The 24,945-nt window shown below is 45.1% G+C and overlaps 1 protein-coding gene across 3 annotated transcripts in view; it reads right to left on the minus strand.

The window, feature by feature from the left end:
- Nucleotides 1–24,945, minus strand: part of LOC133968155 (zinc finger protein 521-like) — a 92,339-nt gene that overhangs the window by 43,939 nt on the left and 23,455 nt on the right. For 2 of the 3 annotated variants that reach the window (XM_062404036.1, XM_062404034.1), the window contains exons 4-6: nt 4,903–8,399; nt 4,636–4,720; nt 4,277–4,306 (exon numbers count right to left, since the gene is read on the minus strand). In XM_062404036.1, coding sequence (XP_062260020.1) covers nt 4,277–4,306; nt 4,636–4,720; nt 4,903–8,043 — 3,256 coding nt within the window. In that variant the 5' untranslated portion in view covers nt 8,044–8,399. The remainder of the gene's footprint in view (nt 1–4,276; nt 4,307–4,635; nt 4,721–4,902; nt 8,400–24,945) is intronic. The other variant, XM_062404035.1, reaches the window with a different exon arrangement.

Consider the following 24,945-nt stretch of genomic DNA (forward strand, 5'->3'; position numbering starts at 1 on the left):
ACCAGGACGAGCAAAACAGTCTCTGCAATGCTGTAAAACTTTTAATGCCGTCTCCTGGTTACATTGAGGAATTTATAAGAAACTTTGTTTTTTTTCCCTACCCCAGTCCAGACAGGTAGCTAACACAGTGAATGTGAGAGTCTTATTGATAGGTCTTTTTTGCAGCTCACTCTGTTTTCTATTCTCCTCATGGACGCCACATTAGTCAGGGAGAGGTATAATGTAACGAGCAGTAAGGTGCGCATAATTGCATATTAGCAGCAACACACTTGGCTGCACGGGAGGTGACTGCGCTAACGAACAGAAAGGTGTTATTAATCACCAATTAATAAAAGCAGGCAGATATCACACTCAGTATATGGCACGCATGGTTTCCTTTGTTTCCACTGGCTGGTGCAAGCCTGTTCTCTTATTTATTTCATAAGATTGATCCTGTTCCTGTTCCGTGTTGTCTATTGAGTTCTGACTCTGATCCAGCCCCCTCCCCAGGAGTCAAATGAGGAGCGTTTGGCCATGCTTGTTAGCAGATTACATGTGTATGTGCTCTATGAAAGAGTCCCAGAAACTGAGGGAACACCATCACACACACCTAATCAAAGAGGATTATAGGAAACGAAACAAAGAATAAAAATACCATATTCTGTTTGTGCACAAGGGGGAAAAATGCTTAATGGAGTAGTGAATGTGTTGCCACCAGGGCAGAGACAGTGATGGAGACCGTGTAATCAACATGCACTGTCCAAGTTGCTCTTGGGGCCAAAGACAAGAGGACATGTGTCAAGGATAATTTGCAGCCCTTAGCAAGAAACAAAACAAGGCTTTCTGCTTCAAATAGTGTTGCTGTGTGCCTCTTGTCTGTCCCCCCACAAACAGTCAACAGAATATGTATTTTGGACCCTGCTTCATATGAACATTTGCGCGCTTGGTAGTGAAAATGCAGAAATAGTGGGCAGAGGAGGGGGGGACAGAGAGGCGGAGAGGAGGAGGAGAAACTCTGGGAGAGCTAAAGGCCTCTCACTCGCTCTCCTCTCCAGCTCTGTAACGGCCCACAGTGCCTGCTTCACACAGAGCGGCCAGCTGTACAGCAAATGTGCCTTTCCCTCTCCGCCCCCGAACCCTTCCACCCCTCCAGTGCCCCCCTCTGCCTGGGCCGACCAGGCCACCGGCTCCTCTCTGTGAGAGAAGGCTCCTCCCAGACTTGGCTTCGAACTCGGTGTTGTCACCAGCCCAACAAAATCCATAGAGGTGACCCCAAAAACACTTTTCTGGGATGTGGTTTGGTTTGCTTGTTTACAGTTGTCCTTCCGAGCACTGCCACCTTGGCAGCAGCTGCCTGGAATGGACGGGAGTGAGATGAGAATTTGGATTGAAAGCAGATATAACAGAAAAGCAAAAAACCCTTTTCACCTTTAAAAGCCTTTAAGACAGAGCCCATGTTTCAAAACATGTCAGAGCTCTGAAAATCCACATGGAGACATTTGAAACAGTGCGATAAATAGGCCAAACTTGCCCCCCGTGGGGCTCCAAATGTCATAGTTTACAGTGGGGTCAAAGTGAAGCAATGGGGTGGCACGACAGCACGCTGATAAACCCAAACAGGCTTTTGTGTCAATGAAAGACCTTCAAAGATCCTCTCAAAACAACAGACAACTTTGTGAAAGAGCGGGGATTTTAAATCCTTTTTTTCCGAGGAAGTTACTATTGATCAAGATGGCAAAACAAGCTGATGGCCAGATTTGTTTACTAATCTCAAAGAAAAATAGCAGTAAAAGGTTTGATAGTGACTGCAGCAGCTGAAAGCTGTATAAATCTGTGTATCCCTGGAGAAAAATCGGACACCCTCAATTCTGTAAGTGTGCCATGCCAAAAAAACTCTAAACTAAAGAGTGGCCAGCTGTCTTCTGGCCTGCTATTAAATTGCTCCTTGGATGGTGGCGATATCATTTTTTTCTCCATAGGAGTATCGCACCAGGTCCCCAAACAGAGCGACCAGCTGTACAGCAAATGTGTACTGATCCATCTGGGCCCTAGCAGGCTGCGGCCTCCATCTTAAGACACGTGGGGCCGTTCACAGGCTGGGGCTGGGGCTGGCCGGCTACAAACCCTTCTGCATCCATGGCCACCTCCTTCCCTGTCATTTACCTCCATTATCACAGTAAATGTCGAGTAGCTGGGCACCAGAGCCGCGCTTTATGTCTGAACTAGGACGTCATCAACTGAGTGTAATGTCCATGCATCAAAATGTGCTAGCAGTCGTACAGAAGATGCCGCCACGAGCACTTTGGCCCAACGGGAGGAAGACGAGGGTGGAGGCTGAGTGCCCTGCAGTTGAGGGAGACGATTGTATTACAAAGGCAGCTAATATGGACTTGTCTGGGTGAGACAGGCTCAGGTTTTGTTGTTCCATACACTTAGGACTATGGTTATGTCATGGCACACCACTATATATAGAGTTATCAGTGTGAACTGACACCATGGAGCGGGGCATGGATGAAAACAACACCCCTATGAATCCAGCGTCTGCTCCATTACCTACGCTAATAACGCTGACAGCTGAGCGGAGATGACCCCAGCCCCCTGTTTCCCCTCTCCTGTGCAGATGGCCATTAAAAGGAGAAAGTGTCCCTTTTTTCAGTAGAGACGGTATTTAGACCTTTTTCCAAATTAGGATTTTTTTTTTCTATGTTTTTGGCCCAAATTGGCTTTGCAGTTATTACTGTCTGGATTGAATTCAACCCCATCCTACATTAAAGACGGATTCATCAGAAGCCATAGAAAACCACTCGATTACAAAACATGATGCCTGCGTTTTCTTTACAGCCTTTCAGAAAAAACACATTTTCTTTTCTTTTTATTTCTTCTGTTCGGTTCCATTTTCTTTGTTTAAAAGAAAAACAGAGTCAACTTTCGACGAGTTCATTTCTCGACTGCGTTTTCATTAAGGCTTGTTTTGCCTTCTCCATATTTTACAGATCAACAAATGCAGCAAACAGAAACCCTTTTGAGGAGTCTGATGAAAACCACGATCGTGTTGAATACAAAGCGATGGCATATCAGAGAAGTAAAACATCAAACAATAACCCAATCACCTATCCTCCTGTTAGCTTAAGCTGTCTGAATTCCACTATTATGGGGGAACTGTGTGCTTGTGCCACTGAAAGACATAAAATAACCAGTAGGGGGGTCTGTTTTCTACCCTCCCAGTGTGCTCCGTGCCTGGCTTCGTGAGAGAAAGGACTAATGCTGGCATGGTACTGTATTAGGCACCCCCAGTAGAATAGTGGGTGAGCAGATCGCAAAGATGAATACCAAATACACACCTACACACTCTCATCTCGTCTCTCTCCTCTGCAAATACACTGCAGCATCAAAATCACAAATCACATGCTTCTGATTGTTTATGCACAAACAGTGGGTCCCTGATAGAATTGCCTACCGGTCCTGATAGAATTGCCCACCGTGTTTAAATTCACCTGCGCCTAGAAGCGTGTCCCAAACAGAGAGGCGGTTTGGTTCCAGATCAATGAGTCTCTCCCCCACTGAAGACAACAGATAATGCAGTGCAATGAAAGAGCCACCAAACGAGCTGAATAAATGAATGAATAAAGGAACGTGAGACAGGAATTCAGACGCCTACTAACTGCAGGCAAGAAAACCTGTTTTCCAATTGTCTGTTCCCTACAAATGATTCTGCCTGCATACAAATGACAACAGAAAGACATTTTGAGAAAGTGGAGTTCAGTGATATACCAGCACTCTTTGTTTTAAGAATAATGTGAAAGGAAATTTTGAATAATTTAGTCATACACCAAGTAGTAAAATCAAACATCCATTTTTTCAGTTGATTTGACGTCATTAGATGCTGAAAGCATGAGAGCATGTTCCTACATGTGGTATTCAGATCTCAGTAATCTGAACTCGGTACTTCAGTGAAAGAATAAAGGCACAATAACCAAGCAAAAAAACAAGGAAAATAAAAATACACCTGCAATGGGAAGTTTTTCTGAAACCTGTGGAAAATGATTCGTAAATTTACCAGTTTGAAGAAAATCGGTTTTGTTGTTTCAATATTTCAATAATCTGTACGGTATGTTTCCACTGCTTCAAACTACTGTCGTGACAAAGTGGTTTGAAGTGGAGAGATTCTGCTCCACAAACATGCACACGTACTATTGTATACAGTACCATTCACATGCATGGGGAAATGAGGAGGATGGTTTATAAATTCACAACAATGGGGATGCAGTTGATGGTCAAAATATTAAAATAATTCCACCTATTTGGTGATGTGATCCAGAAAGTAAGCCTGAATGAGACAGGGTCAAATATTTCATTACATATATCAGGTGATTCATTTTTTAAGTATAAATAGACTGAAATTGTTTGAAAATAATCAAATAGTTGTGGTGAATTTAGGGAGTTTTTTTTTTTTATTATTATTCGTATGTAACATCGATGTTGATAACACAAAATCTCTCCTCTAACATTGATCAAATTTACACTATAGTAGAAATACTTTCGGAAATGTAGAAAAACACATTTACAAACATTCTACAGAGGCACTGTGTTTCATGACTTTGTTGCAGGAGCACAACAAAGACAATAATGAGTGAGACAAAAAGAGTTCTCTCTTACCCAGCATGTGGTTGGCCACATGAACTTGGATGTCCCATTCGCTGTAGAACACCATCTGACATTTGATGCACTGGTATGTCTTCTTCTGTAAATAAGACAGAGAGCAAAGGGATTATCAACTCTAAATAAAAGATAACATGACAAAACAGAAAACCTTTTGGTTTAACCGATTTAACATAACAACGCAAAAGTATTTTAGAACCTCAGCATGATCTTATAAGCTATTCAAACGTATTCAATACAACACTGACACAATACTAACAATACCTCTTCAGTTTGTGAGGGGCTGGCTCGAGGCATGGGGGACACCTGGGGGGTCTTGAGCTGCCCGCTGTTGCTGTCCCCTGCCTGTTCTCGATGCACCGTCTGGACGTGGTTTTGCAACTCTGCTTCTGACTCAAACTTCACATTACAGCTGGAGCATCTTGTCTTGGCAGCAGACAATGAGGATGTGGAGGAGGATGAAGATGATGAGGAGACAGTTTTGCCTTTCCCGTCACCAGGGCTGATACTCTCTCTCTGGACCCATGCACCTGTAGTTGGTGCTGGAGTGGAGGCCCCACCTTGCTGTTGTTGCCTTCCTCCATTCACTGTTGGGCTGGAGCTTTTAGAACCAGCTGCGGCCACACATGACACACAGAGTCCATAAGGCAGGCCGTTTATGTCCAGCTTCACAAGGTCTAGTTTGGACCGGAAATCTTTCAGACAAGAAGCACACTTGAAAAGTTTCTGGGGAAGGTGCAGCTGCTGGCTGTGAATGGCGCCACTGTTTCGGACCATGGTTTGGTTGGGGGTCATGGTGCCAGTTTTTTGCATGTGAAATGTACCATGGATCTTCAGCTCCAATGTGGAGGTGACTGTCTGCATGCAAACCACACAGCGGAAACCTGTCAGGGAGTTCCTTAGGTCAGGGTGCATCTGGCAATGTTCCAGGAAGTCCTCCTCACTATGCAGTGGCATCTTACAAATGCGGCAGCTTCCTGTGTCCAGACTCTTGCTATGAGTGACCTTGTGCTCAGTCAGGGTAAGTAAGGAAGGGAAGCGCTCCCCACAGATGGGACACATGTAGTGTTTGACAGGCCCAAGGTGGGTCTGCATATGTTCCCTCAACCCAGCCTCAGAGAAGAAGGTGCGGGAGCAGACATTGCACTTATGGTTGCCCTTGATCATGTCAGCTTTCCTCTTTACCATGGCACTCTCACCAGGGCGAATATTGTGGTCTCTCAACTGGTGGTTAGTGAGGAGTGAATCCATGGTGTAAGACGCCCCACAGATGTCACAACCAAACATGGGATCTGCAGTTTCCACCTCTTCCTCACTTACATCACGGCTGTTGTGGGACTCCACAACAGATCCTACTACTGTCCCTGGGCCATGGCTGTTATTTAAGAGACCATGTAGTTCAGGATCCTCTTTAGGTTGGCCATCCACATTACTTATAGCAGAGCCATTAGCACCACAATTCTGCGTCTTTCCCTCAAACACACAGTGTTTCTCTCTCAAATGCTTCTCCAGCAGGACGATGGCATGGAAGGCCTTACTGCAGAAGCGACAGTTATACTTCTTGCTGTGCGTGGTGATGTGGCACTGCAGCTCCACCTCTGTGCCAAAGGATTCTCCACAAAAAATACAGCGATGCGCACGGCCCTGGTTTTCCAGATGGCTGTGTTTTACATGTAACTGTAGTTCGGTCTCATGCCTGAAGTCCCAGTTGCAGGAGGTACAACGATACACCTTCTTTTCGTTGCTGTGCTTTACAGCCAGGTGGAGCTGGGTAGACACCTTAGAGTCAAAGACCTCTTGGCACAGAGTGCAACGAAAGAACACAAAGGTATGCATGTCAAGTAGGTGCTTCTGCAGGTCATCCACTGAGGTGAATTGCTTGTCACAGCTCTCACAGATGTAATACGTGGAGGTAATAGTGAAGTGAATTGTCACATGCTTTAGCAGGGACTCTTGGTTGGGGAACTCTTTGTTGCACTGTGGGCAGGTCAGCTGAGGCTGCATGCCATCCAGGTGAGTTTTCAGGTGAGTCTGGAAAAGGTCTAAGTTGGTATACTTAGCTCCACACTGGTTACATATGAACTCACTGGAAGTACGTGAGCTGCCTTGTTTAAACATGGTAGCTTCCACAGATATTGGAGAAGATGGGCTGAGAGTGCGTAGAGATTTCTTTCCATTGTTGATGTAGTTCAGTGCAAGTGGAATGTTCTTGTGATTCTCCTTGATGTGCTTGTTGAGCTTCAGAACACTGTTGAATATGGGGGAATTGGTGCAGTAAGAACAGGAGTACACTTCTACTATAGGCTCCTTGGGAGTTACAATCATGGGGGAGTCAAAACGCAGGCTTCCCCCATCACAGTGAGTCTGACGAACATGTTCCTCCAAGGTAGTCTCCGTCAAGAACCCCATGAAGCATTGGGGGCAAAAGAAGGCATTGCTCTCTTTTGCCACAGGACTAGGAAAGCCATGAGAGCAGCGGATGTGTTCCTGGAGTCCGTTGAGGTCACTCAACACCTCAGGGCAGAAGTTGCACTGAAGAAGGGCATCAGGTAAGCTGACTAACAGACTAGCATGATCTTCTGCATTGTGGACCTGCTTGAGATGTTCATTTAGATTTAGTAAAGAAGGCAGAACTTCCAAACAAAACTGGCAGGTATGAGCCTGCTCTGGCTTGTCCAGGTGCATGGTTCGCAGGTGAATTTGCAGCACAGCCAAACTGGAGAATACTTGCCTGTTGCAGTACATGCAACTGTAGGAGACTTTCGGCTGTTTGGAGGAACGTCCTCGTATGTCTGTATTTTGAGCTGCCCTCTTTCTCCTTCCCCTTGTCTTGGGCACAGGCGGCGCGGTCTCCACCATTGTGGAGCTGTCGACGGAGAGGTTGGAGTCAGGAGTTGTGCTTGAAACAGAGGTGTAACCCACTGTTAGCAAGGACGGGCTGTTGCTATGGTTACTTGACTCAGGGAGCTGGTGAATGTCCATGTGAGCATAGAGGTCCTCAACAGACAGAAAGTGGTCGGAGCAAATAGCACAGGTGTGGCCCTTTCTGTCTCTACTATGGGCCTGGTTGATGTGTGTCAGCAAGGTGCCCTCATCACTGAAGGGCTCATGGCAGTAGATGCACTGCAGGGTCGCGCCTAGGCCTCCGTCCTCTGATGGCGAACACTCTGGGTGGCACTCAGCGATGTGCCTCTGGAGCTCCTCTGGAACATCAAAGCCCTCCTCACAACGGCCGCATTTGCGTGTTTCTTTCAACTTCCAATCATCAGCTCTAGAAAGGCTGGAGGTGCTGCCGTCTTTGCCCCTTTCGTGTACTTGCATGTGTCCATGAAGAGAGCTGGAGGAAAGGAAGCCTCTGCGGCACACGGGGCACTTGTGGGGTTTGTTGGAGGCGTGAGTTTTCATGTGGATTTTAAGGTGATCACTGCGGGAGAAGGCAGAGTCACACTCACCACAGTGATACTTCTTATCGCCGGTGTGGAGCTTCACGTGTCGATCCCGGCTGCGCTTGTGCTTGAACAGTCGGCTGCAAAAGGTACAACTGAAAGGGAGTTTATCACCGTGACTCTGCTCGTGACGTTTCAGGAAACTTAGGCGACTGAAGGACTTGTCACAGAACTGGCACGGGTATGGCAGACCAGGGCCCCCTTCATCCTCGCCAAAATCATAGTCTTCGCAATGTCCTGGAGAAGTCTGATCCTTACTGGAGGGAGATGATGCTGGCCAAGAACACGATGGGTCGTCCTCAAGATCAATACCGTCTGGAGAAGAAACAGGGACAAAAGAGAGAAGAAGAGTGTGTAAGAGATATGTTTATAAGACTGTATTAGCAACTCATCGGTCTCACTCTTTGAAATAAAAAGGTGGGCCACTGTGGTGTTATTTGTCATATTAATTATATGGTTGTGGTGTGTGAATTCAGAGTTCTTTGCAGCTTAGTCAATTTTTCTTCAGTGTGAACAATCCCTCACCTTTAGTGTTATCTGAAAAGCTACATTTAAATATGCAATTTTATGTATAATTAGAGGAGAGACTAAGTGGAAATACTTTTACTACAATTAACCTTGTATGTGGCCATGTAATGGCTTAGCCCACTGTGACTCAAAATACAATCTCTCTGACATTTAAAGCCGACACTAGACAATGACTGTACTTTAGATTGTAAGCCTGGCATGAGGTAAATTAGAACATTTCTATTATTCCCGCACAACGACGGGAATATTTGTGAAAAACAAGAGTTCTTGAAATTACCTTAAGACAAGAGAAAAACAGATAGAGTGAAAGAGAAGATTAAATGTGCAATTTAGACCACATAGCCTTCAGGAACCCTTTATTGCAAAACAGATGATTTTGTGAAACCTGGGCCTTTCAGAACATCCGTCAATAGATATTGTATTATAGAATATGCGTTATTATCATATTCGTCAATGTGTTAAGAAAACAGATGGGGGGAGACAACCAAGTGGCTAAAAATCTCACTCAAGGACAAACAGGTGCAGAGAATGACCAGGGAACACCAGTCAACTGACAATACAGCTTTCGGCCCTACAGCCCATTGGTTTTTACAAATACTCTAATGTGTCCCTATTCAAAACATTATGTTGCCAACATTCCATTCCATTGGTTCACTGTACAATGATATGAATGGAAAACCCAGAGCACCACTTTCCACCAGTTCAAGAGGTTACAGACCACTTCTTCCGCTGGCGAATTCTAAGTGCTGTGGACTTCCTTACCTAAATAAAACAGCGTAATCTCAACCCCTTCAGAAAAAAAAAACTGAGTCAAAAGGCCAAAACTTGGAATGGGAAAAACAAGAGGAAACTGCTAAGATTTATGAGAGGGACGAAGGAAAAGCACGAGCTCTTTCCAGGATCCAACCTCTGTGCTCTCCTTCAGCTGACAAATCTAAGTCTCTCACTCGCTCTGTTGTTTTTGCTGGGAGATCTGCCCTTTGTCAGGATATCATGCCCTCTCAGAGCACTTACCCCCATCAGGGCCTATCTTCAGGAAACAGATGGGGTCGGAGGCCATTCCCTTGCCCCTCCAAACTGCTGAAAGCGGCACATTGAGAGACCACCTCCACACCGCGGCCCTCCCGGAAACCTCCCACCCCTGGCAAGGCGCCCACTCTGCACACACATCTCACTCAAGGAGCAAACCTTGCCTGATTTACTAGCTTCATCTCTCATACATGTCTCAGTGTTTTCTCTCTCTATCTCTCCCTCTCTTGTTTGAGGGAGGATGGGTGACTCAGTGATATGCCCTCCTCCACAGATGGGGGCGGATCTGCCCTCTCTCATGCTGCCTCCCAGGGTATAGGAGAAGAACACAGTGCAAGAAGAATGACCCCAGCCGATGCCTTACAGTCATACATATTGGCTTTGAGACAATCGTATAAAACACACAAATAAATGGGCCTCTATACAAGGCTAAATGAAATTCTACGGTCTTAAATGAGGACGTCTTTGCCTTGAGACATTACTAAGCTGTCAGGACAACCTCATCCCATGTTTTGTTTTGTTGTTGCTTACATGATGTATATTATTTATTTAACGCCTTTACTCCAATACCACACACACATAAAGTTGTATCTGTAGGGGACATGTGGGAGTCACAAACATCGCTCAACTGGCAGGATAGATGTTTGGACAGGCAAATAGCTGTGTTGGTATTAGCTTTGTGAAATATTACAGAAGCTGCTATATGATAAAATAATGCCATGATATTAATATTATATATATTATACTACAGCGTAATAATACAATTAATTTGGCTTGCACATGACTTGAAATCAAGATATCATCATATCAGCCTGACTTCCATGTGTCCCGTGTGTGCGGAAGCAAAAATCCACAGTGCTGCTTCTGTTGAACACATGGTCATTATGCCCTTTGTCCCACTGTATGAAAACCTCTGTTTAAGGGCATTCTGCATTAAAACAGTTGTCTCACAAGTCACACACATACACACATACACACGTATATGAGTACATGTGTGCATGTACACACACATATACAGATTCAAGCGCAATGGCCGAAACAAGTGTGTGAATAACTGTACATGAAAGAGCAATTTTCCTCGGGAGACCACAAGAGGAACGCGAGCGAGAGACTTGTTTTTTTCCTCCTTCACCCAGACAAGAAATGCCCAGGCCTCAGCAGCAGCCTGAGTAAATAAAAGAACGGGCCTTACTTCCCTGTCTCTCGGGCCGGGGGCCTGTGCACGCCAGCACTCTCTGTGCTGCTGCCAAAGGGGATGCTGGGGCCTGAAAAACTACACCCTGCAGCTGAAGGGCTGTCTTTGTTGGTCTGCCAAGGCCTTCCTGAGCATCCTCCAGCCAACAGCCTGTCACGTCCTGGGAGGAAGACCTCCATCTTAAGGCCTGTCCCTCTCTGGGAGTTCTGTCCCTACCCCCTTTCCATCTCCTTTAAATGTCTCCTATATGGAACAAAACAACCTCATTTGGAGTACAGCTATAGGGATGGCAACTAAATGTTTCATTGCCACATTTACTACTAAGATATAAACTCAATTCTTGAGTTACAGTACTCAAAAACTTTTTTTTTAAATAATCCTTGCCTGTCAAGTTCAATGAATACATTTATGTGAGGTTAATAGAGACATTTCAAACAGCTCCATATAATTAGTTTTTCTTTTTTTCTTTTACTGAATAGGTAACCGCAAAAAAAAAAGAAATCCCCCTCACACGCAGGTCTCAGTTTCCTCTAAGCCAGTCTGAACTACTCTTTGTGCACCACTTCCTCTATGTTCATTTATAGCAGCCTTTTCCAGAGTAAATACTTCTGTTCAAATAAGATCCTTAAAGCTGGGAACAGGTTTTTCTGTGCACAGCGACGCACAGCTTTCAAAATCTCCAAGGAGCTTTTCTTTTTATTTGTGCAATTTTTGGATTCGTAAAAATTAGCAATGAATTACAGAGAGCAGGTCATTAATTTCTCCAATGACATTGTTTCCCTTTAGACTGTATAATACATATGGTGGAAAATGTTCTCTCTATTTTTCAAAATGCTACAAGGTTAATCAAAATGTGTAAAGAATTACTACAGTTGAATTATTTCTTTTTTTAACAGATATTGTTTTCTCTTTGTTTGAGGTGAATGCAAATTAAGAGGGAAAATGTGATTTCTGGTATCCTAATACTTCAAATACACCAATGGCCAAAGTTTCCCAGTAAATAAGATATGTGTACAAGATCGTTCATATTTAAAACCAGTAAAATCTCCTTTCATATGTGGTAGCTTGCAATTTCACTGTTATGATGGAATTCAACCATAAAGATGTCTGACATTCTGTCACACACCACGACAACACGAGTTATTGACATTTAAAGTGTTGCGAAATATCGTTTAACGTGTAATCACGAATTACAATATGAAATGTATTAATAATAATTCCTTTGTATGAGAGCAAAGCGAATTATCTCAATCCTCAGACTGACTTTTTTTTAATATTGTGAAACCCTATTTTGAAAAAAAATAAACTAATGACTAATAAATTAAGTAAAGAGTTTTATTCACATAATTACCTTTCTACTTACTTATTTATTATAGAATTTGACATTGGATGCTTTGCCCAAAGCTCTCATTAAAATAATGCCTGGCCAATGGACATTAGTAATTCCATTGTTTTTTTGTTATTCAACCTCCCGAAACCTTTCAGGAGCCGTGGTTTGGGAATAACTTGCTGTTTCGTGTCCGAGGTCCTGGAAGCAGTTCAGTGTTGCTTATCGCTGCCTGACAGCAGAGAACACCTCTTCTATTTAGGAAGCCAAACTCTTATCCATGTCCAGGACCTTATCTCATCAGGAAAGTGCTTTTTGCTATCACTCATCTGCCACCTCTAAAGTGAAGCTACACTTTGTTCAAAAGCCATTCCAGTCAAGCAAAGCAAGCCCGCGCTTTCAGCCGCCAAACCTTCCTGTGTGTTGTAGCAGACATCTGCACGTAGTGTTTGTCATAAGAGATGTGTTTTGTGCGAGTGTGTTTGTGGCACATTGGGGATTAGGGATTCATTGAATAAACAAAAAGCTGACAACTTGTCTGATGTAACACCGTGACCCCACTTCATATTCAGAGAAGGGGGATCTTTTTACAGTTACTGGGAAAAGTAGTGAGTCCTTCCCGAGAGACGACGCAAGTGTCATCTCCACGCTTTTTCCTGTTCTGATGCCCAAATAGCGATGTGTGTCTGAACAACGCGTTATCATGTACGGCCCCGTTTGTGACACAACCACTTAAGATCTAATAGAGGAGGTGGCGAGAGAAATTTTTACATTAGCAAAGACAGAGAGAGAGAGAAAGAGAGAGAGAGAGAGTGTGGGGGGGGGCGATGTCGAATTTCTGGGACTGATTCCAGTCAGATGAGCGAACCTCTCAGTCGGTTTTCGGGACCGAGAGCTCAGAGGACACTATTGGATGGGGCCTGGTGCTGGGGCTTTACTCACATAGTCCTTCTACATCCCCGTTTTAAGACATCAAATCCAGTCAAAATGAAACACTGATAATTCCCAGTGGCTGTCAACAAAAGTGCCAGGTGGCGAGACATGGCAGCATCCAGCTGATTAACACACACGCACGCTCAAACACACCCACTCAAGCAGGGGTAGAAGTATCCAAAATAGCTGCTATTCATCATTACATTCTCAGCCTCAAATATAGTGTTTTCTATTTGTGTGCTTTGTGCGTAAACTTAGCTCGCCTCTTTTTTTTCTCAGAGCAAACACAATATTTTTTTACACATCGCCGAGAAATGTCAGGTCCCTCTCCCCCCTCGCTACGGATCAATCAAATGCGCTGTGCTACAGGAGGAGAGGGAGGGGCAGGGCGACCAGAGGAGCAGTGAGCGAGGACACCATCTCCTACTGGACGAGGCGCAAAAAAACAGTGGACCAAATGAGGATTCACTTCCTGGGGTTTCATCAGTGAGCTGCTCTCGGAGGCGGAGGGCACACACCACCAAACGGCAGTCGATGGGGATCTGTTTTTTTTTTTGTCACACAGGGCCTGACACAAAGAGCTGGGACATCAAGCGCTGTCCCGACTCTGTGTCCATTATTCTGGCCCTCACAGCTCTGTCTCTCAACCATGGGGAAGCGGCAAACTGTCAACTACTTTGTCCACATTACCCACGTCCCCCAGCTTAGACAGGAGCACTTGGTCACTGTCCCAGAAATCACAGCGCCCCAGTGGTGTCCCAGGAAAGTTAGACAAATGGAAGGCGAGGGGAGGAGAAAGTAGGGCGGCCAGTCTTCCCTTACTGGGCTTTTTGTTTCCATAATATGTGAGACACGATGAGATGTGGAATTCCATTATCTATGTGGGCGTCGGCACGTGTCCGATTCGTTTCCGATGTCTTTTACACCAACACAGACAAACTGAAATCTATACTAACGATGATAATCTATGAATAATATTCCTTCAAATAATGTCAGGCTCAAAATGAGGGAGGATGTTTGTGCTGTGTGCAGGATCCGCCTCGTTGTGTTTCCTGTGAAAATTAAGATCGCGTAACAATCCATAACCACAGAATTTGAACTGTGAAAGCACGTCAGAGACGACTTAATGCGCCGCGCACAACGTTATCCTTCATAACAACTGCACACTGTCACACTGAGGTCACTAAGGTCGGCCACACTTTCACACACAGGCCTGTAAAGGCGTTTATAAATTATATATCTGACTCTTTAAATCGTATTAATATTTCATTTGAACAAAGGTTTCTAATAAAAATAACTGACATTCAAACAAAGTATAGGGAGTTTGTCTTGTTATCGCTGCCAAGCAGGTTATGTTTTCCTCTACGTTGTTTGTCTGTTGGTGATATTGGGCATTTATTAACGTTTATTTGATTTCTCATAGAATTATTTATTTTAATGAAAAAAGGCATCAGGCATATTAAGGATATAGTATTTAGATATGCACTAGTGTGTCCAATGTGGTGCAGATCCAAATAAAAATCTGAATTTGGTGAATTCAAACGTGGTTTCATGAGGAGACAAATATCTCTGAGTATTATTTATTTGGCCAAATCAGTTTTTTCTACTGTGTATTTTTCTGTTACAGGGGAAAAGTGACAGCGTTGGGATTAAGGATATATTTCATTGTACTTAATAATAATAAAAATAAAGGATTGTATTACTAGATTTCAGTTGTTTTAAATAATCAACTGGAATTGCACTTGAACGAAAATACACCTCACAGCATGCACGCCGTGTAATACTAATTGCATTGGTACTATCACCAAAGGCAATTAGTAAAGAATAGTCAGTATTTAGTGTAAAATTAGAGTTATTTTTGTGGAGATATATTTTGTAGATTATCTTAGATTTTGCAGTTTTATGTCTCATGTTTTATGTTTACATAATTTAATTAATAGTAATTATACGTAGATAGATGGACATGTTATATTCTGCTCCTTAATTTACTTCTGATCCGGGAACCTTTGCTTTACCCAAAGTCCGAAAGTAAGTAATAGTGTAAAGTTATGCGATCAAAATCAAGTATTTTCAGCTATTTCCTTTATTAAAATAGTATTTTGTCAGAATTTGACCTAAAGGTACTGCAAAGCATGTTGGTCAGAAGTGTCTGTTTGGATGCAGGTGGAGCAGTTTGTGTGTGGGAGAAGGCTGCTGGCGGTGGTGTCACCTCCTGTGGAACGGCTGGGGGTGTGGAGAGGAAGGACAGTTGACCACTTCAGGTGGACTACAGCGCAAACAGGAAGGATCCTGTTCCCCAGGTCTTGGCTGGACCAGCAGCCACAGTGAGCCTCCCAGGGGGAAGGAAGGAGGATGACAATCTGTCCCCCAGCATGCCCCTTCACCGCCTGCCTCACTGCCCCGGCGCTAGGGGAGTGCTGGGCCAGGCGGGACCGGACTGGGCTGGGCTTCAATCAGCAGGGGAGCCTCTGCGTGCATATGTGTGTGTGTGTGCTGTTCCCCCAACACTGCGGCAGGCCCAGGCGCAGGACCCAGCGGACAGTCAGTCAGCCAGTCAGCCAGTCAGCCTCAGTGAGAGATGCTGCAGCGCTGTGTGCTGTGCTACCACTCTACTAAATATTTCCTCACTGCGCAAGAGTTTATTCGGGTGCTCTTTTATTTTCCCCAGCTCTTAGTTACTCGTGGAAATGTGATTTATGTGATCATCTCCGGAAGAGAAAAAAATTGTTGCGTGTATAGAAATATGCTGAGTTACTGTATGGTTGCTTCATTAAAATAGGGTTTGCACTGCAAGTTTCAGGGGACGCCATCCATTACCTAAAACCAAGCACAGCACTCAGTGAATTCGGGAAATTGGGTCTAATTCTTTTTCATCAAACCACCTCATGGTGACCCATAAAACTTGGGCGAGACTTCCAAGAAGAATTATTTCACTTTTTGAGGATAACTTCAAAACCTTGGATCTATGTTTCAGAACACTGGGAAGTTTTTTTTTGGAAAGGATCATTTGTCTGCCAAATGCCCATAAAAAGTCTTATTTCATCTTTTGTCTCACTGCAAAAAATGACTTGCATATGCACAAACAACCCAAAGCCATGGACTACCATGTTAGCTTTAGCCTTAGCGTTAATCTACAAAACCTGACCCTGCCTCCCGACCCATGACCTCTAGTTCCCTTGATTAATACGCTGTGGCTCTATTTGATACCTCTTCAACGCCATCCCAGCTTGTCAGTGGTAAAACAACTACAGACAGCCCAGGAGGGAGAAGAAAACATGCATCACGGAGAGAAGAGTGGGAGGGGAAGAAAAACAAGCATCAACTCAAGCAAGACGATGTATTTTCATGCATCCCTGTCTTAAATGTCAAGATTTCCTAACCCTCAGTGGCTGCAGCACTGACACCTCTCCGAGGTTCAACAGAAACCGCATTCATTAATAATTAGCTTAGCAGTGAGGACAGGGAGAGGGAGACCGAGAATGAGAGCGTGAGCGAGACGGCTAAAATGCAAACTTCTGTCCTTTCCCCAGAGAATCGGATTTCACTACAATTTTTTTTTTTTTCATTCTCCTTCAATTCTTGTTTTCCTGGTGCGTTGGCCAGAATCCCACAGGCGGCCCACGAACGAGCAATGCAGACGTCGCATCAGCCCTACAACTCCCTCTTCTCCTTAATCATGGCTCTAATACCCTCCAGATGAATAAACATCTTCATCCCCTCTCTGCTCAAGCCAGAAGGCTCCTTCACTCTCGGATCCAAGAAAGGCAGAAAGAAAGAGAGAAAGAAATGGAGGGTTGAAGAAGAGGAGCAGGCAAGAGATGACAGATGGGAGGGTGGATCAATGTGGAAAATGAACCAACAGCAAAGTAACAAAGCCGCGGCAAGATTTCCTGGTTCTCCTCATAATTCGTCTGATCTATTTCCCCCTTGACACAATTATCACAGTCCTCCTAATTATTTCTTCTTCTTAAACAAACTCCTAATGGCAGCCTGTGTGTGTGTGTTTTTATAAATGTTGGTAAAGTGGAGGTTTTGCGAGCTGTTGTGCAACCTTGTCGCCTCAGACTGTGTCCACAGACTGCACAGGAAGGGGGAAGGGGGCGGAGGGGGAGGAGGCAGGGGGGTGGTCTCTGGAGAATGGGCCAGGCCCCAGACCAGCACTTCCTTGGCCCAGTAACTGTGCCAGAATACTCATGACATGTGAGTGCAGTATGTGAGCACAAATGGCGGACAGATTTAGGGGTTTGCTTTGTTTCCCCTGTCTATTGTTTTCTGCTGGTTTCCAAGTAGCTCATCATCATATCCTAATACAACTAAGCATCATGAACACACACACAAACACACACACACACACACACTCGCAAACATGCAGCCGCCTCAACGGATGAATCAGTTCCTTCACTTCCCTCCACCTCGTCTTCATTTCCAATACAGGGCTGAACTATGAGGCCTGAATACAACCAGACAAATGACTACGGGGCATTTTATTTATTCATCCCTCACTTCACATTGATTTATTCCTGTTTATCTATTTATCAGGCGAAAAGAAAAAAAGAAACCATTGCCAATGGATTGTTTTTTGCGAAAAAGTTTTCATGCTGATGTATTTAGCTGGAAAACTTTCAAGGGCATTGTAGAAAAATCCCCAAAAGAGATTATTGAGGTTCATCTTACCCTTGAATACCCTCCTCTCACGCCGCCACCTCACTGGATACTTCTTCTTGCCCCATTTACATAGGCACAGCACTCCTTGGCTTAGTAACCATTTACTTAGTTACACTCCACCACCTGGGAGGCTATTTGTGTCTCTCTTAGGAGAGGAACTCAGCATGTCTGCCAACCAACAGCCCCACATGAATTATCATCCCTTCAATAAAAGTACATTTAAGGAAATTCTCAAATGCCCAGGGTGACTTCATCTGAAAATCACACGAGGCCATTCATGCAAATATTAGTAATGAATCAAGTGTTATAATAGAAAGAGAAAAATCTATCCATCTATCCTTCCAATCCAATAATTCAAGCAATCTCTATCCAAATGTATCTTGAGAAACCTTCATCTTATCAGCTTCACACTGGATTAGGACACATGATATGTTCAATAATAAGAATCTAGATTGAACAGACAGAAAAACCAGCGATCTGAAGCAGTGGCTTGTGGGACTCATCAACATGACGTTGTTGATCGTAACAAATGAACCTTCACGACAAAGGTAAGGACGACTGATTCACCAGGTCCAGGTTCCGCCTACTGAGTCGAGCTTCACCGTACTTTGATTAAACAGGTGAACAGGTCTTTGTGCAGCAGCTGGTGAACGCCCTGTACTCGCTGTGCCTCAAATACTGTAGGGTTGCTTTCCCAGTTTCAAAGAGAAACCAGCAACTTCACAGGTCGAAACAACCAGCCCGCTCAAAAGAGGCAGGTTTAGAACGGGCCCTGCACTCGTTTTAGCAATCTTTGAATATACATCTCCAATTCAACAATAAGGAGTCTTCCTTCCTATATGTGCTGATCTCACGTCCACCTGAGTGTGCAGCTTACTGTGATGAACCCATTTCAAGGATCATGATCAGGAGAGTAAATGTAATAGTCCCCCAATATCAGTTATCACTGACAGTAACATCCATATCAGCTAATTACTTTCCACTGGACTGTTGTAGCCTTTATCGGCCTCTGAAAGGAGAAGACATTATTATTATGCTATCAGCAATACTGTACCGCTAATATAGAAAGAGCCTACAATGAGATGTGAATGAAACCTGTGTCACAGCTCCGCTTGCTATCTCACTTAGCTACTTTAAATATCAAGAGAATATGACCAATGAGGTGACCTTTAATTAAATTCTGAATGCAAATAATTCAAGAGTCAGGTAGAGAGCGAGAAACAGAGATGTACTGATAGTACGGTTGGAGTCATGGCGACATACTCATAACACGCTACGGAGGATCCATGCTGTTTTTTTCCGTACACTAGATTCCTGTACATCCAGCAAAAGCAGAGGGAGCCAATAGGTCGGCGCGGTGCTCTCTCCCTTTCGTAATTTGTATTTTCCTTGGCGTTCTTGGGTTAGTGAGGTGACTTGCATCTCCGCGCCTGCTCATAGTCTGAGGGAGAGGTTGGCGTCGGGGAATATAATCCCACGCACTGTGCATACAGCTTTGAGGAAGTGTGGGCACAGTGGTGGTGCAAGGCCCCCTGGGTAATTTGTTAAACATGAGCCATGGCACCCGAGCGACCACGCTGACGCCCGGGTCGGGTGACTTAGTCGCAGGTGCACCATGGGAAGATCCGCACAGAGCGCGGTGGGCAAAGCAATGTGTGCGGAACATGAAAGTCCTCAGTCTGTAGCAGAAGTGAGCGCTGAAATGTTTTCCATATTTTTTGACGACTATTTGCTTATGAAGGGTGAAGGGCCAAAGAGGCTTTTGTCTGTTTCCTCTGATGTTGTCACAGCTTTACATCAGCATCTGCCTCAGACACACAGATCCTCACGGTGGAAAACATGTCTCGCACATTATACATGCCTGAGCCCACACATGTCGGTTTATTAAGAGGTCTTGATTAGCATTCGGCAGACATAGCATCCCGCATGTATGCACGGTCTCCGCTTTGCTAGGCCTCAGATAACCTTTATCCTATAGGGTTTAATTAATGTCAGTCTACTCTGCCTTTCAGAAGGAAACGACTTATTCCTCTTCCCTCGTGAAGCCCAAATCCCTCTGTTTCACTGGTGAGGCCGGCTGCCTTGTTTATCCCAACTACAGGTACTGCTCCCTATTAAGGCCAGCACTTGTTACAGGGAAAAAGGTTGAATTATTTACCAACAGCAGAGGGGAGGAAGAGAGAGGAAGAAAGGAGCACAGAGAGAGGCACTTCTTACACGGGGAGAGATTTTGATGTTGTTTTTTGGTGGTGGTGGGGGGGGGGGGAGGTTCTGAACAAGGCAAGATTAATGATCCATGGACATTAGACACAGGTGCTGATTACCAAGGAAAAGGGCTTCCTGGCGCACAGAAAGCAGAAAATAAGGCCGTAAAGACGGATTCGTGAATTGCCCCCAAAACATTATGCATTAAATCTCTTTGATGAAAAACACCTTGTAAGATGCACTTAAAAAAGTAGAGTTTTAAACATTAGGCCATGTGTAAATAGATGAATGTGTTTTGTTGAACAGACACCAAGGGTGCTTGTGCGCTCTCTTCACCCAGGGCAAACTGTCTGCATTCTATCTGCATCTCAGCCTCTCCGCACAATACAACAAAACATACAGAAAACAAAAGGGAGCACAGAGGGGGAGAACGGAGAGACAGACCAAACAATAAACTCAACCACAAGAGACAGAGTTTGACTTTGTGTGTGTGTGTGTGTCTGTGTTGTGTGTTTGTGTGTGTGCATCGAAGAGCAAGACAGAAAGCGAGAGGAGGACGAGGGAGATGAAGACAAATGCAGAAAGGGAGAGAGACAGAGGGCGGCAGAGAGAACGAAAGACAGAGGGAGAAATCAAATTTGCAAGAACATAACAAAAAGCTGTATCTCCGACAAAAGAGAACACACAAGGGTATTTGTCTAGCTGTCTGCACCAGCAGGATCCTCTGAAAGTTTATTAAACTAGAACCCTTCAAGAGAAGGCAGAGAGTAGTAAACTATCCTACTGGGGAGAAAAAGAGAGAGAGGCAGAGGGAATGGAAGGGGGGGGGGGGGTGAAAAAGAAAAAAGCTAGCTTTTCAGCCTCTGTCTCTCAGAAATTCTTTTATTTCAGCCATGCATTAAGCAACCTCCCCACTGAGTTCTGCTCCCCTTCCTGGTGTGGATAAAGCCGTCCCTCGGGGGAGCCGCTGGTAATTTCCAGCTTCGCCAGAAACTCAGGTATTAGAAAAGACCGCTTGGGGACCTGCCACAATATACCTTCACAATTTCATACGCTCTGAAATGGAGGGAGCCCCTCCCTCCCAGCCTGCCCCCACCCTCCCAGTAAACCCCCTTGAGGGTCCCCAGTTCAAATTTCTGAAGTGCAGACAACGGGTGTATGCGTGGGGGAGGGGAGGATGGTGGTGGGGGGCCCGTGGGACCGTGCACCAGCAATAGAAAATCCACTGCATAGAGGAGAAAAAAGCATTTCCTCTCTGGTCTGGCAGGAGTGCCTTTTTTCCCCTGGCTCCCACCAGAGGCTTTTTACAAAACATGTGTTGCTGACATGTTGACAGATTGCTCAGTGAAGTGTTAGGCGCATGCACACGGCTGGCCATTTAGGGGGACATGGCTTCCTACCCAACATCCTCTACCTGAGGCACCATGTTTTATACATCATCCCCCAAAGAAAAAAAGGAAACAATAAAAGGTAAGGGAGTTGCTTCCTTTGTGAGGAAAGCAGAATATCAGAGAGCGGAGAGAGACTGCGTATAATGCTGCCTTAGCTGAACTGCGGTGATGGGGAGGAGCAAACGGAAGTGAGAATAAGGGAGGGAAATGCTTTCAGGCAGGAAAGACAGAGATACAGCAGAGAGGTGGGGAAAAAGGAGCCGGAGGATAGATGCATGGTATGCTTATGTACAGCAGGTGAGCCTGTCAAACCAATAAAAAGCCCACAAGACCTGCTTTGTGTCTTCCTGTGCCGAAGCCACCAATAGCAGGCGGCGAGGATGGAATCTGATCAAAGGCCAGTATCCAGATCCAACTTCTGCTCCTATCAGGGTATCGACAGCACACGTCTTAATCGCCCTGCGGCTCCAAAAGTGCTGCCGTGGCAACAGGATGGAAATGGGGATCATAATGTATTCATGGTGCCGGCGACCTGGGGGCTGCAGAGCGCGCTCTCTGGGGACCACACTTTACCCAGAGCCAGACGTGTCTGGGCAAAATCACTCCACACAAGACAGCAGCAGAATACTGAGGAGCCATGACAGGATGGAGGGAGGGAGGGAGGGAGGGAGGGAGGAAGAAAGAGAAAGAGATCTATGGATAGAAATGGGAAGATGGTAATCGAACACAAAGACGTAGAAGTGGTCGGGCATTAGGGGTAAACAATAGCTGCTGAGTGGTGGCAGAGATTACAGTAAGGGAAGGAGGGAAAGGTTGCATTGCTCCATGCAGTGTGGATGTGAAACTTGGGAAAAAACAACACAAAAGCCAAAAGATCTAAGGCTCAAGCAGGACAAAAAACAGGAGGTGATTGGTGGGAAGGGGCTTGCTGGGATGAGTGGCTCCACCTTGAGAAGCCTGATGCTGCTTGACCAGGTGGGTGGTTGGCTGGGAAATAAATTGCAGAGGAAATTGGTCAAGATTATCAGGGCCACAAAAAGACATGGCCCTTTGGTCATGGGCGAGAATGGATAAATGGCTGGATGAGTAAATGAACGGAGGGACGGAGAGGGGGGAAGATTGATGGCTCAGCAGATGGACGGTTCAGTCGGATTGAGAGTATACCCCCCCACCCACCCCCTCCATACCTGCACATCCTATCCATTCCTGGAAAATAAATGCTTACACGGGAGATGGGTCTTGCGGTTTTCCTGGCTCAACGTAGTGCGCTCTCTGACCCTTGCCATCCGTGTGATCTCCTCCTCCTCCTCCTCCGTATACACAAACCACACACATATCCATACAAACGCGTGTTCACACCCCCAAAAAACCTCTCACATGCACAAACAAACAAGCAAACACAAGATATAGCCTGACCTGCTTTTCCTCAACAGGAGGGCAGCTACAACAGGCACCATGCCAGGTAAACATCCTCAAGCCGTATGCACTCACTGCAGAGGGTAAAGCTCAATGCTGGAAACACACTCTAAAATACGAGGAATACTCAATTATGTTTAAGACTGGGAAGATAGTTTTTGAATATATATTCCTGTTACATGGGCCTCCCGCTGTATTTAGACATGAAAAATAGAGAGACACAACTTTTGCTGCATTTTATATCAAGGTTTCCTCTGTATCCGAAAGTCCTAACACAACCCCCAGAGGTGATGATTCAAATGCATTAAGTCCCCCCAAAATGAGAGGATTCACCTGCAGACTGCAGTGCATCCTCCTGCACTAACTATCCTCCACACGTAGTACACCCTCAGGCATTCAACCTAGGGCCACAGACTACTCCCTGTTTGTCTTCCCTTCTTCCCTTTAGCTGACAGGTTCTTCGACTGCTAAGCGCCAACGCGGACCTCTGTGTTTGTGATGACTGTGCACAGCAATCAAGGAAGAGAGAGAGAAAGAGAGGGATGATGAAGAGGAGCGAGAGAGGGAGCGAAGAGGAGGCAGATAGAAACAAGGACATCAACAACGTATTCTCACAGAGAGATGACCCCTGGCCATCCCGAGGCATCTGGTTTATCTGGCTGTCTGGGTAAGCCACGCACACACCTAATGACTCCAGCCTGCTCCGTGTCCCATAGGTTTTTTTTATCCCGGATTACGGATGGGGAATGACAATGGGCTGGTAAACTACTGTGCCTCACGTCTAAGAGCTCATATCAGACAAGGAGCTCACCGCGATGAACAGACCGGGCTGAGAACAAGGTTCAAAGTTACTGAGAAGTTACGGCACTAGTCTCTGAATCATATTCACAATATGATGAAAGATTCATGAAGCCTTTCAAAATGTTTGCAATATATGTTTAAAACACGTATTTTTTTAATTCTGCTCGATCACTGATTTGTATGCATCATAAATATTGTATTACTTCTCAAACCGAAGGTCAAGTATATCCGTAACTCCGAGTTGAGGCTGGTGTTGGGGGCCAATATGGAGATCTTGTTTGGACTCTAACCTCCCTCCCTCATGTTGCATGGCGCTGCTGTACAGACCTCAATCTACTTCTGCAGTGGAGATTAGTAATCATCTAGGGTCTTCATATTGATGGCCAGGCTCAGCTTGTTTGCATATTTACTGGCCTCAGAGCCCAGTCGCCTGAGGTGAGAAGCAAATTACATTTCTGCTTACCCCCACGCGCACAACTCTCTCACACATTTTTTGATTTCTATCCCTCGTTTTCTCCTCCTTTTTTTCCCAAACTCGTTTCTCTTAACATGCTGATCAGTCATCTTGGGGTAAGCATCCTTGCCTGCCCCGGTTGCATCCGAATAGCGGTCTCATTTGGCTAACATCATCACAGCGTAATCTTGTTGGAGAGAGCAATCAGTTTACTTTGGAATTAGGTATTCCGTTGGCGGGCCCGGAGAGAGGGAAGGCTCACAGGGTTTAAAGGATGCAAATGAAAGCATGCTCTCCAGAATGCAGTCTTGAGCCTGATTGGGTGATAACAACCCACACAGGCGCCATGTGAGAGTAATGAATGGCCAATGGGAGGCCTGAATAATAATGCAACTGGATTAAAATCCAATCACACGATGGTTTTTGTCTGTTGACTTTGTTTGTGGGGTATGTTCTACAAACCAAGTTCATGATGAGAAAGATGCATCATGCTTTGACTGGGGGCACATAATGTCCTAATATAAAGATTACCACTCTGTTTACTACAGCCCAATCTCTCTTGGCTGTCAGTCAGTCCTGCAGGATTTTGTTGATCTGATTTCAGATCAACAATGCGTTGCATATAGAATGAGCCTGATAACATGATGTAGTGATGGCAACAGTAGATGTTCTTTGGTGTTTTAAATCTGAGGCATATTTAGAGAATGGCTACCACAGTTGGCGGGTTACTATTCAATTAAGGTTTTTAATGTCTTGGTTTATCGCAGAGACACGAACCAAGCTGGCACACTCTGCAGCCTTCCACAGAATCCTGGCGACTTGTTGGGAAGCCATCTCTTAGGAGCGGCTCTCTGATCAAATCGATTGACTCCTCAAGGATGATTGATCAGCCAGGCAGGTTGGAGGTGGAATAGATT

Source organism: Platichthys flesus, chromosome 14 (assembly GCF_949316205.1).
Source record: "Platichthys flesus chromosome 14, fPlaFle2.1, whole genome shotgun sequence".
NCBI lineage: Eukaryota > Metazoa > Chordata > Actinopteri > Pleuronectiformes > Pleuronectidae > Platichthys > Platichthys flesus.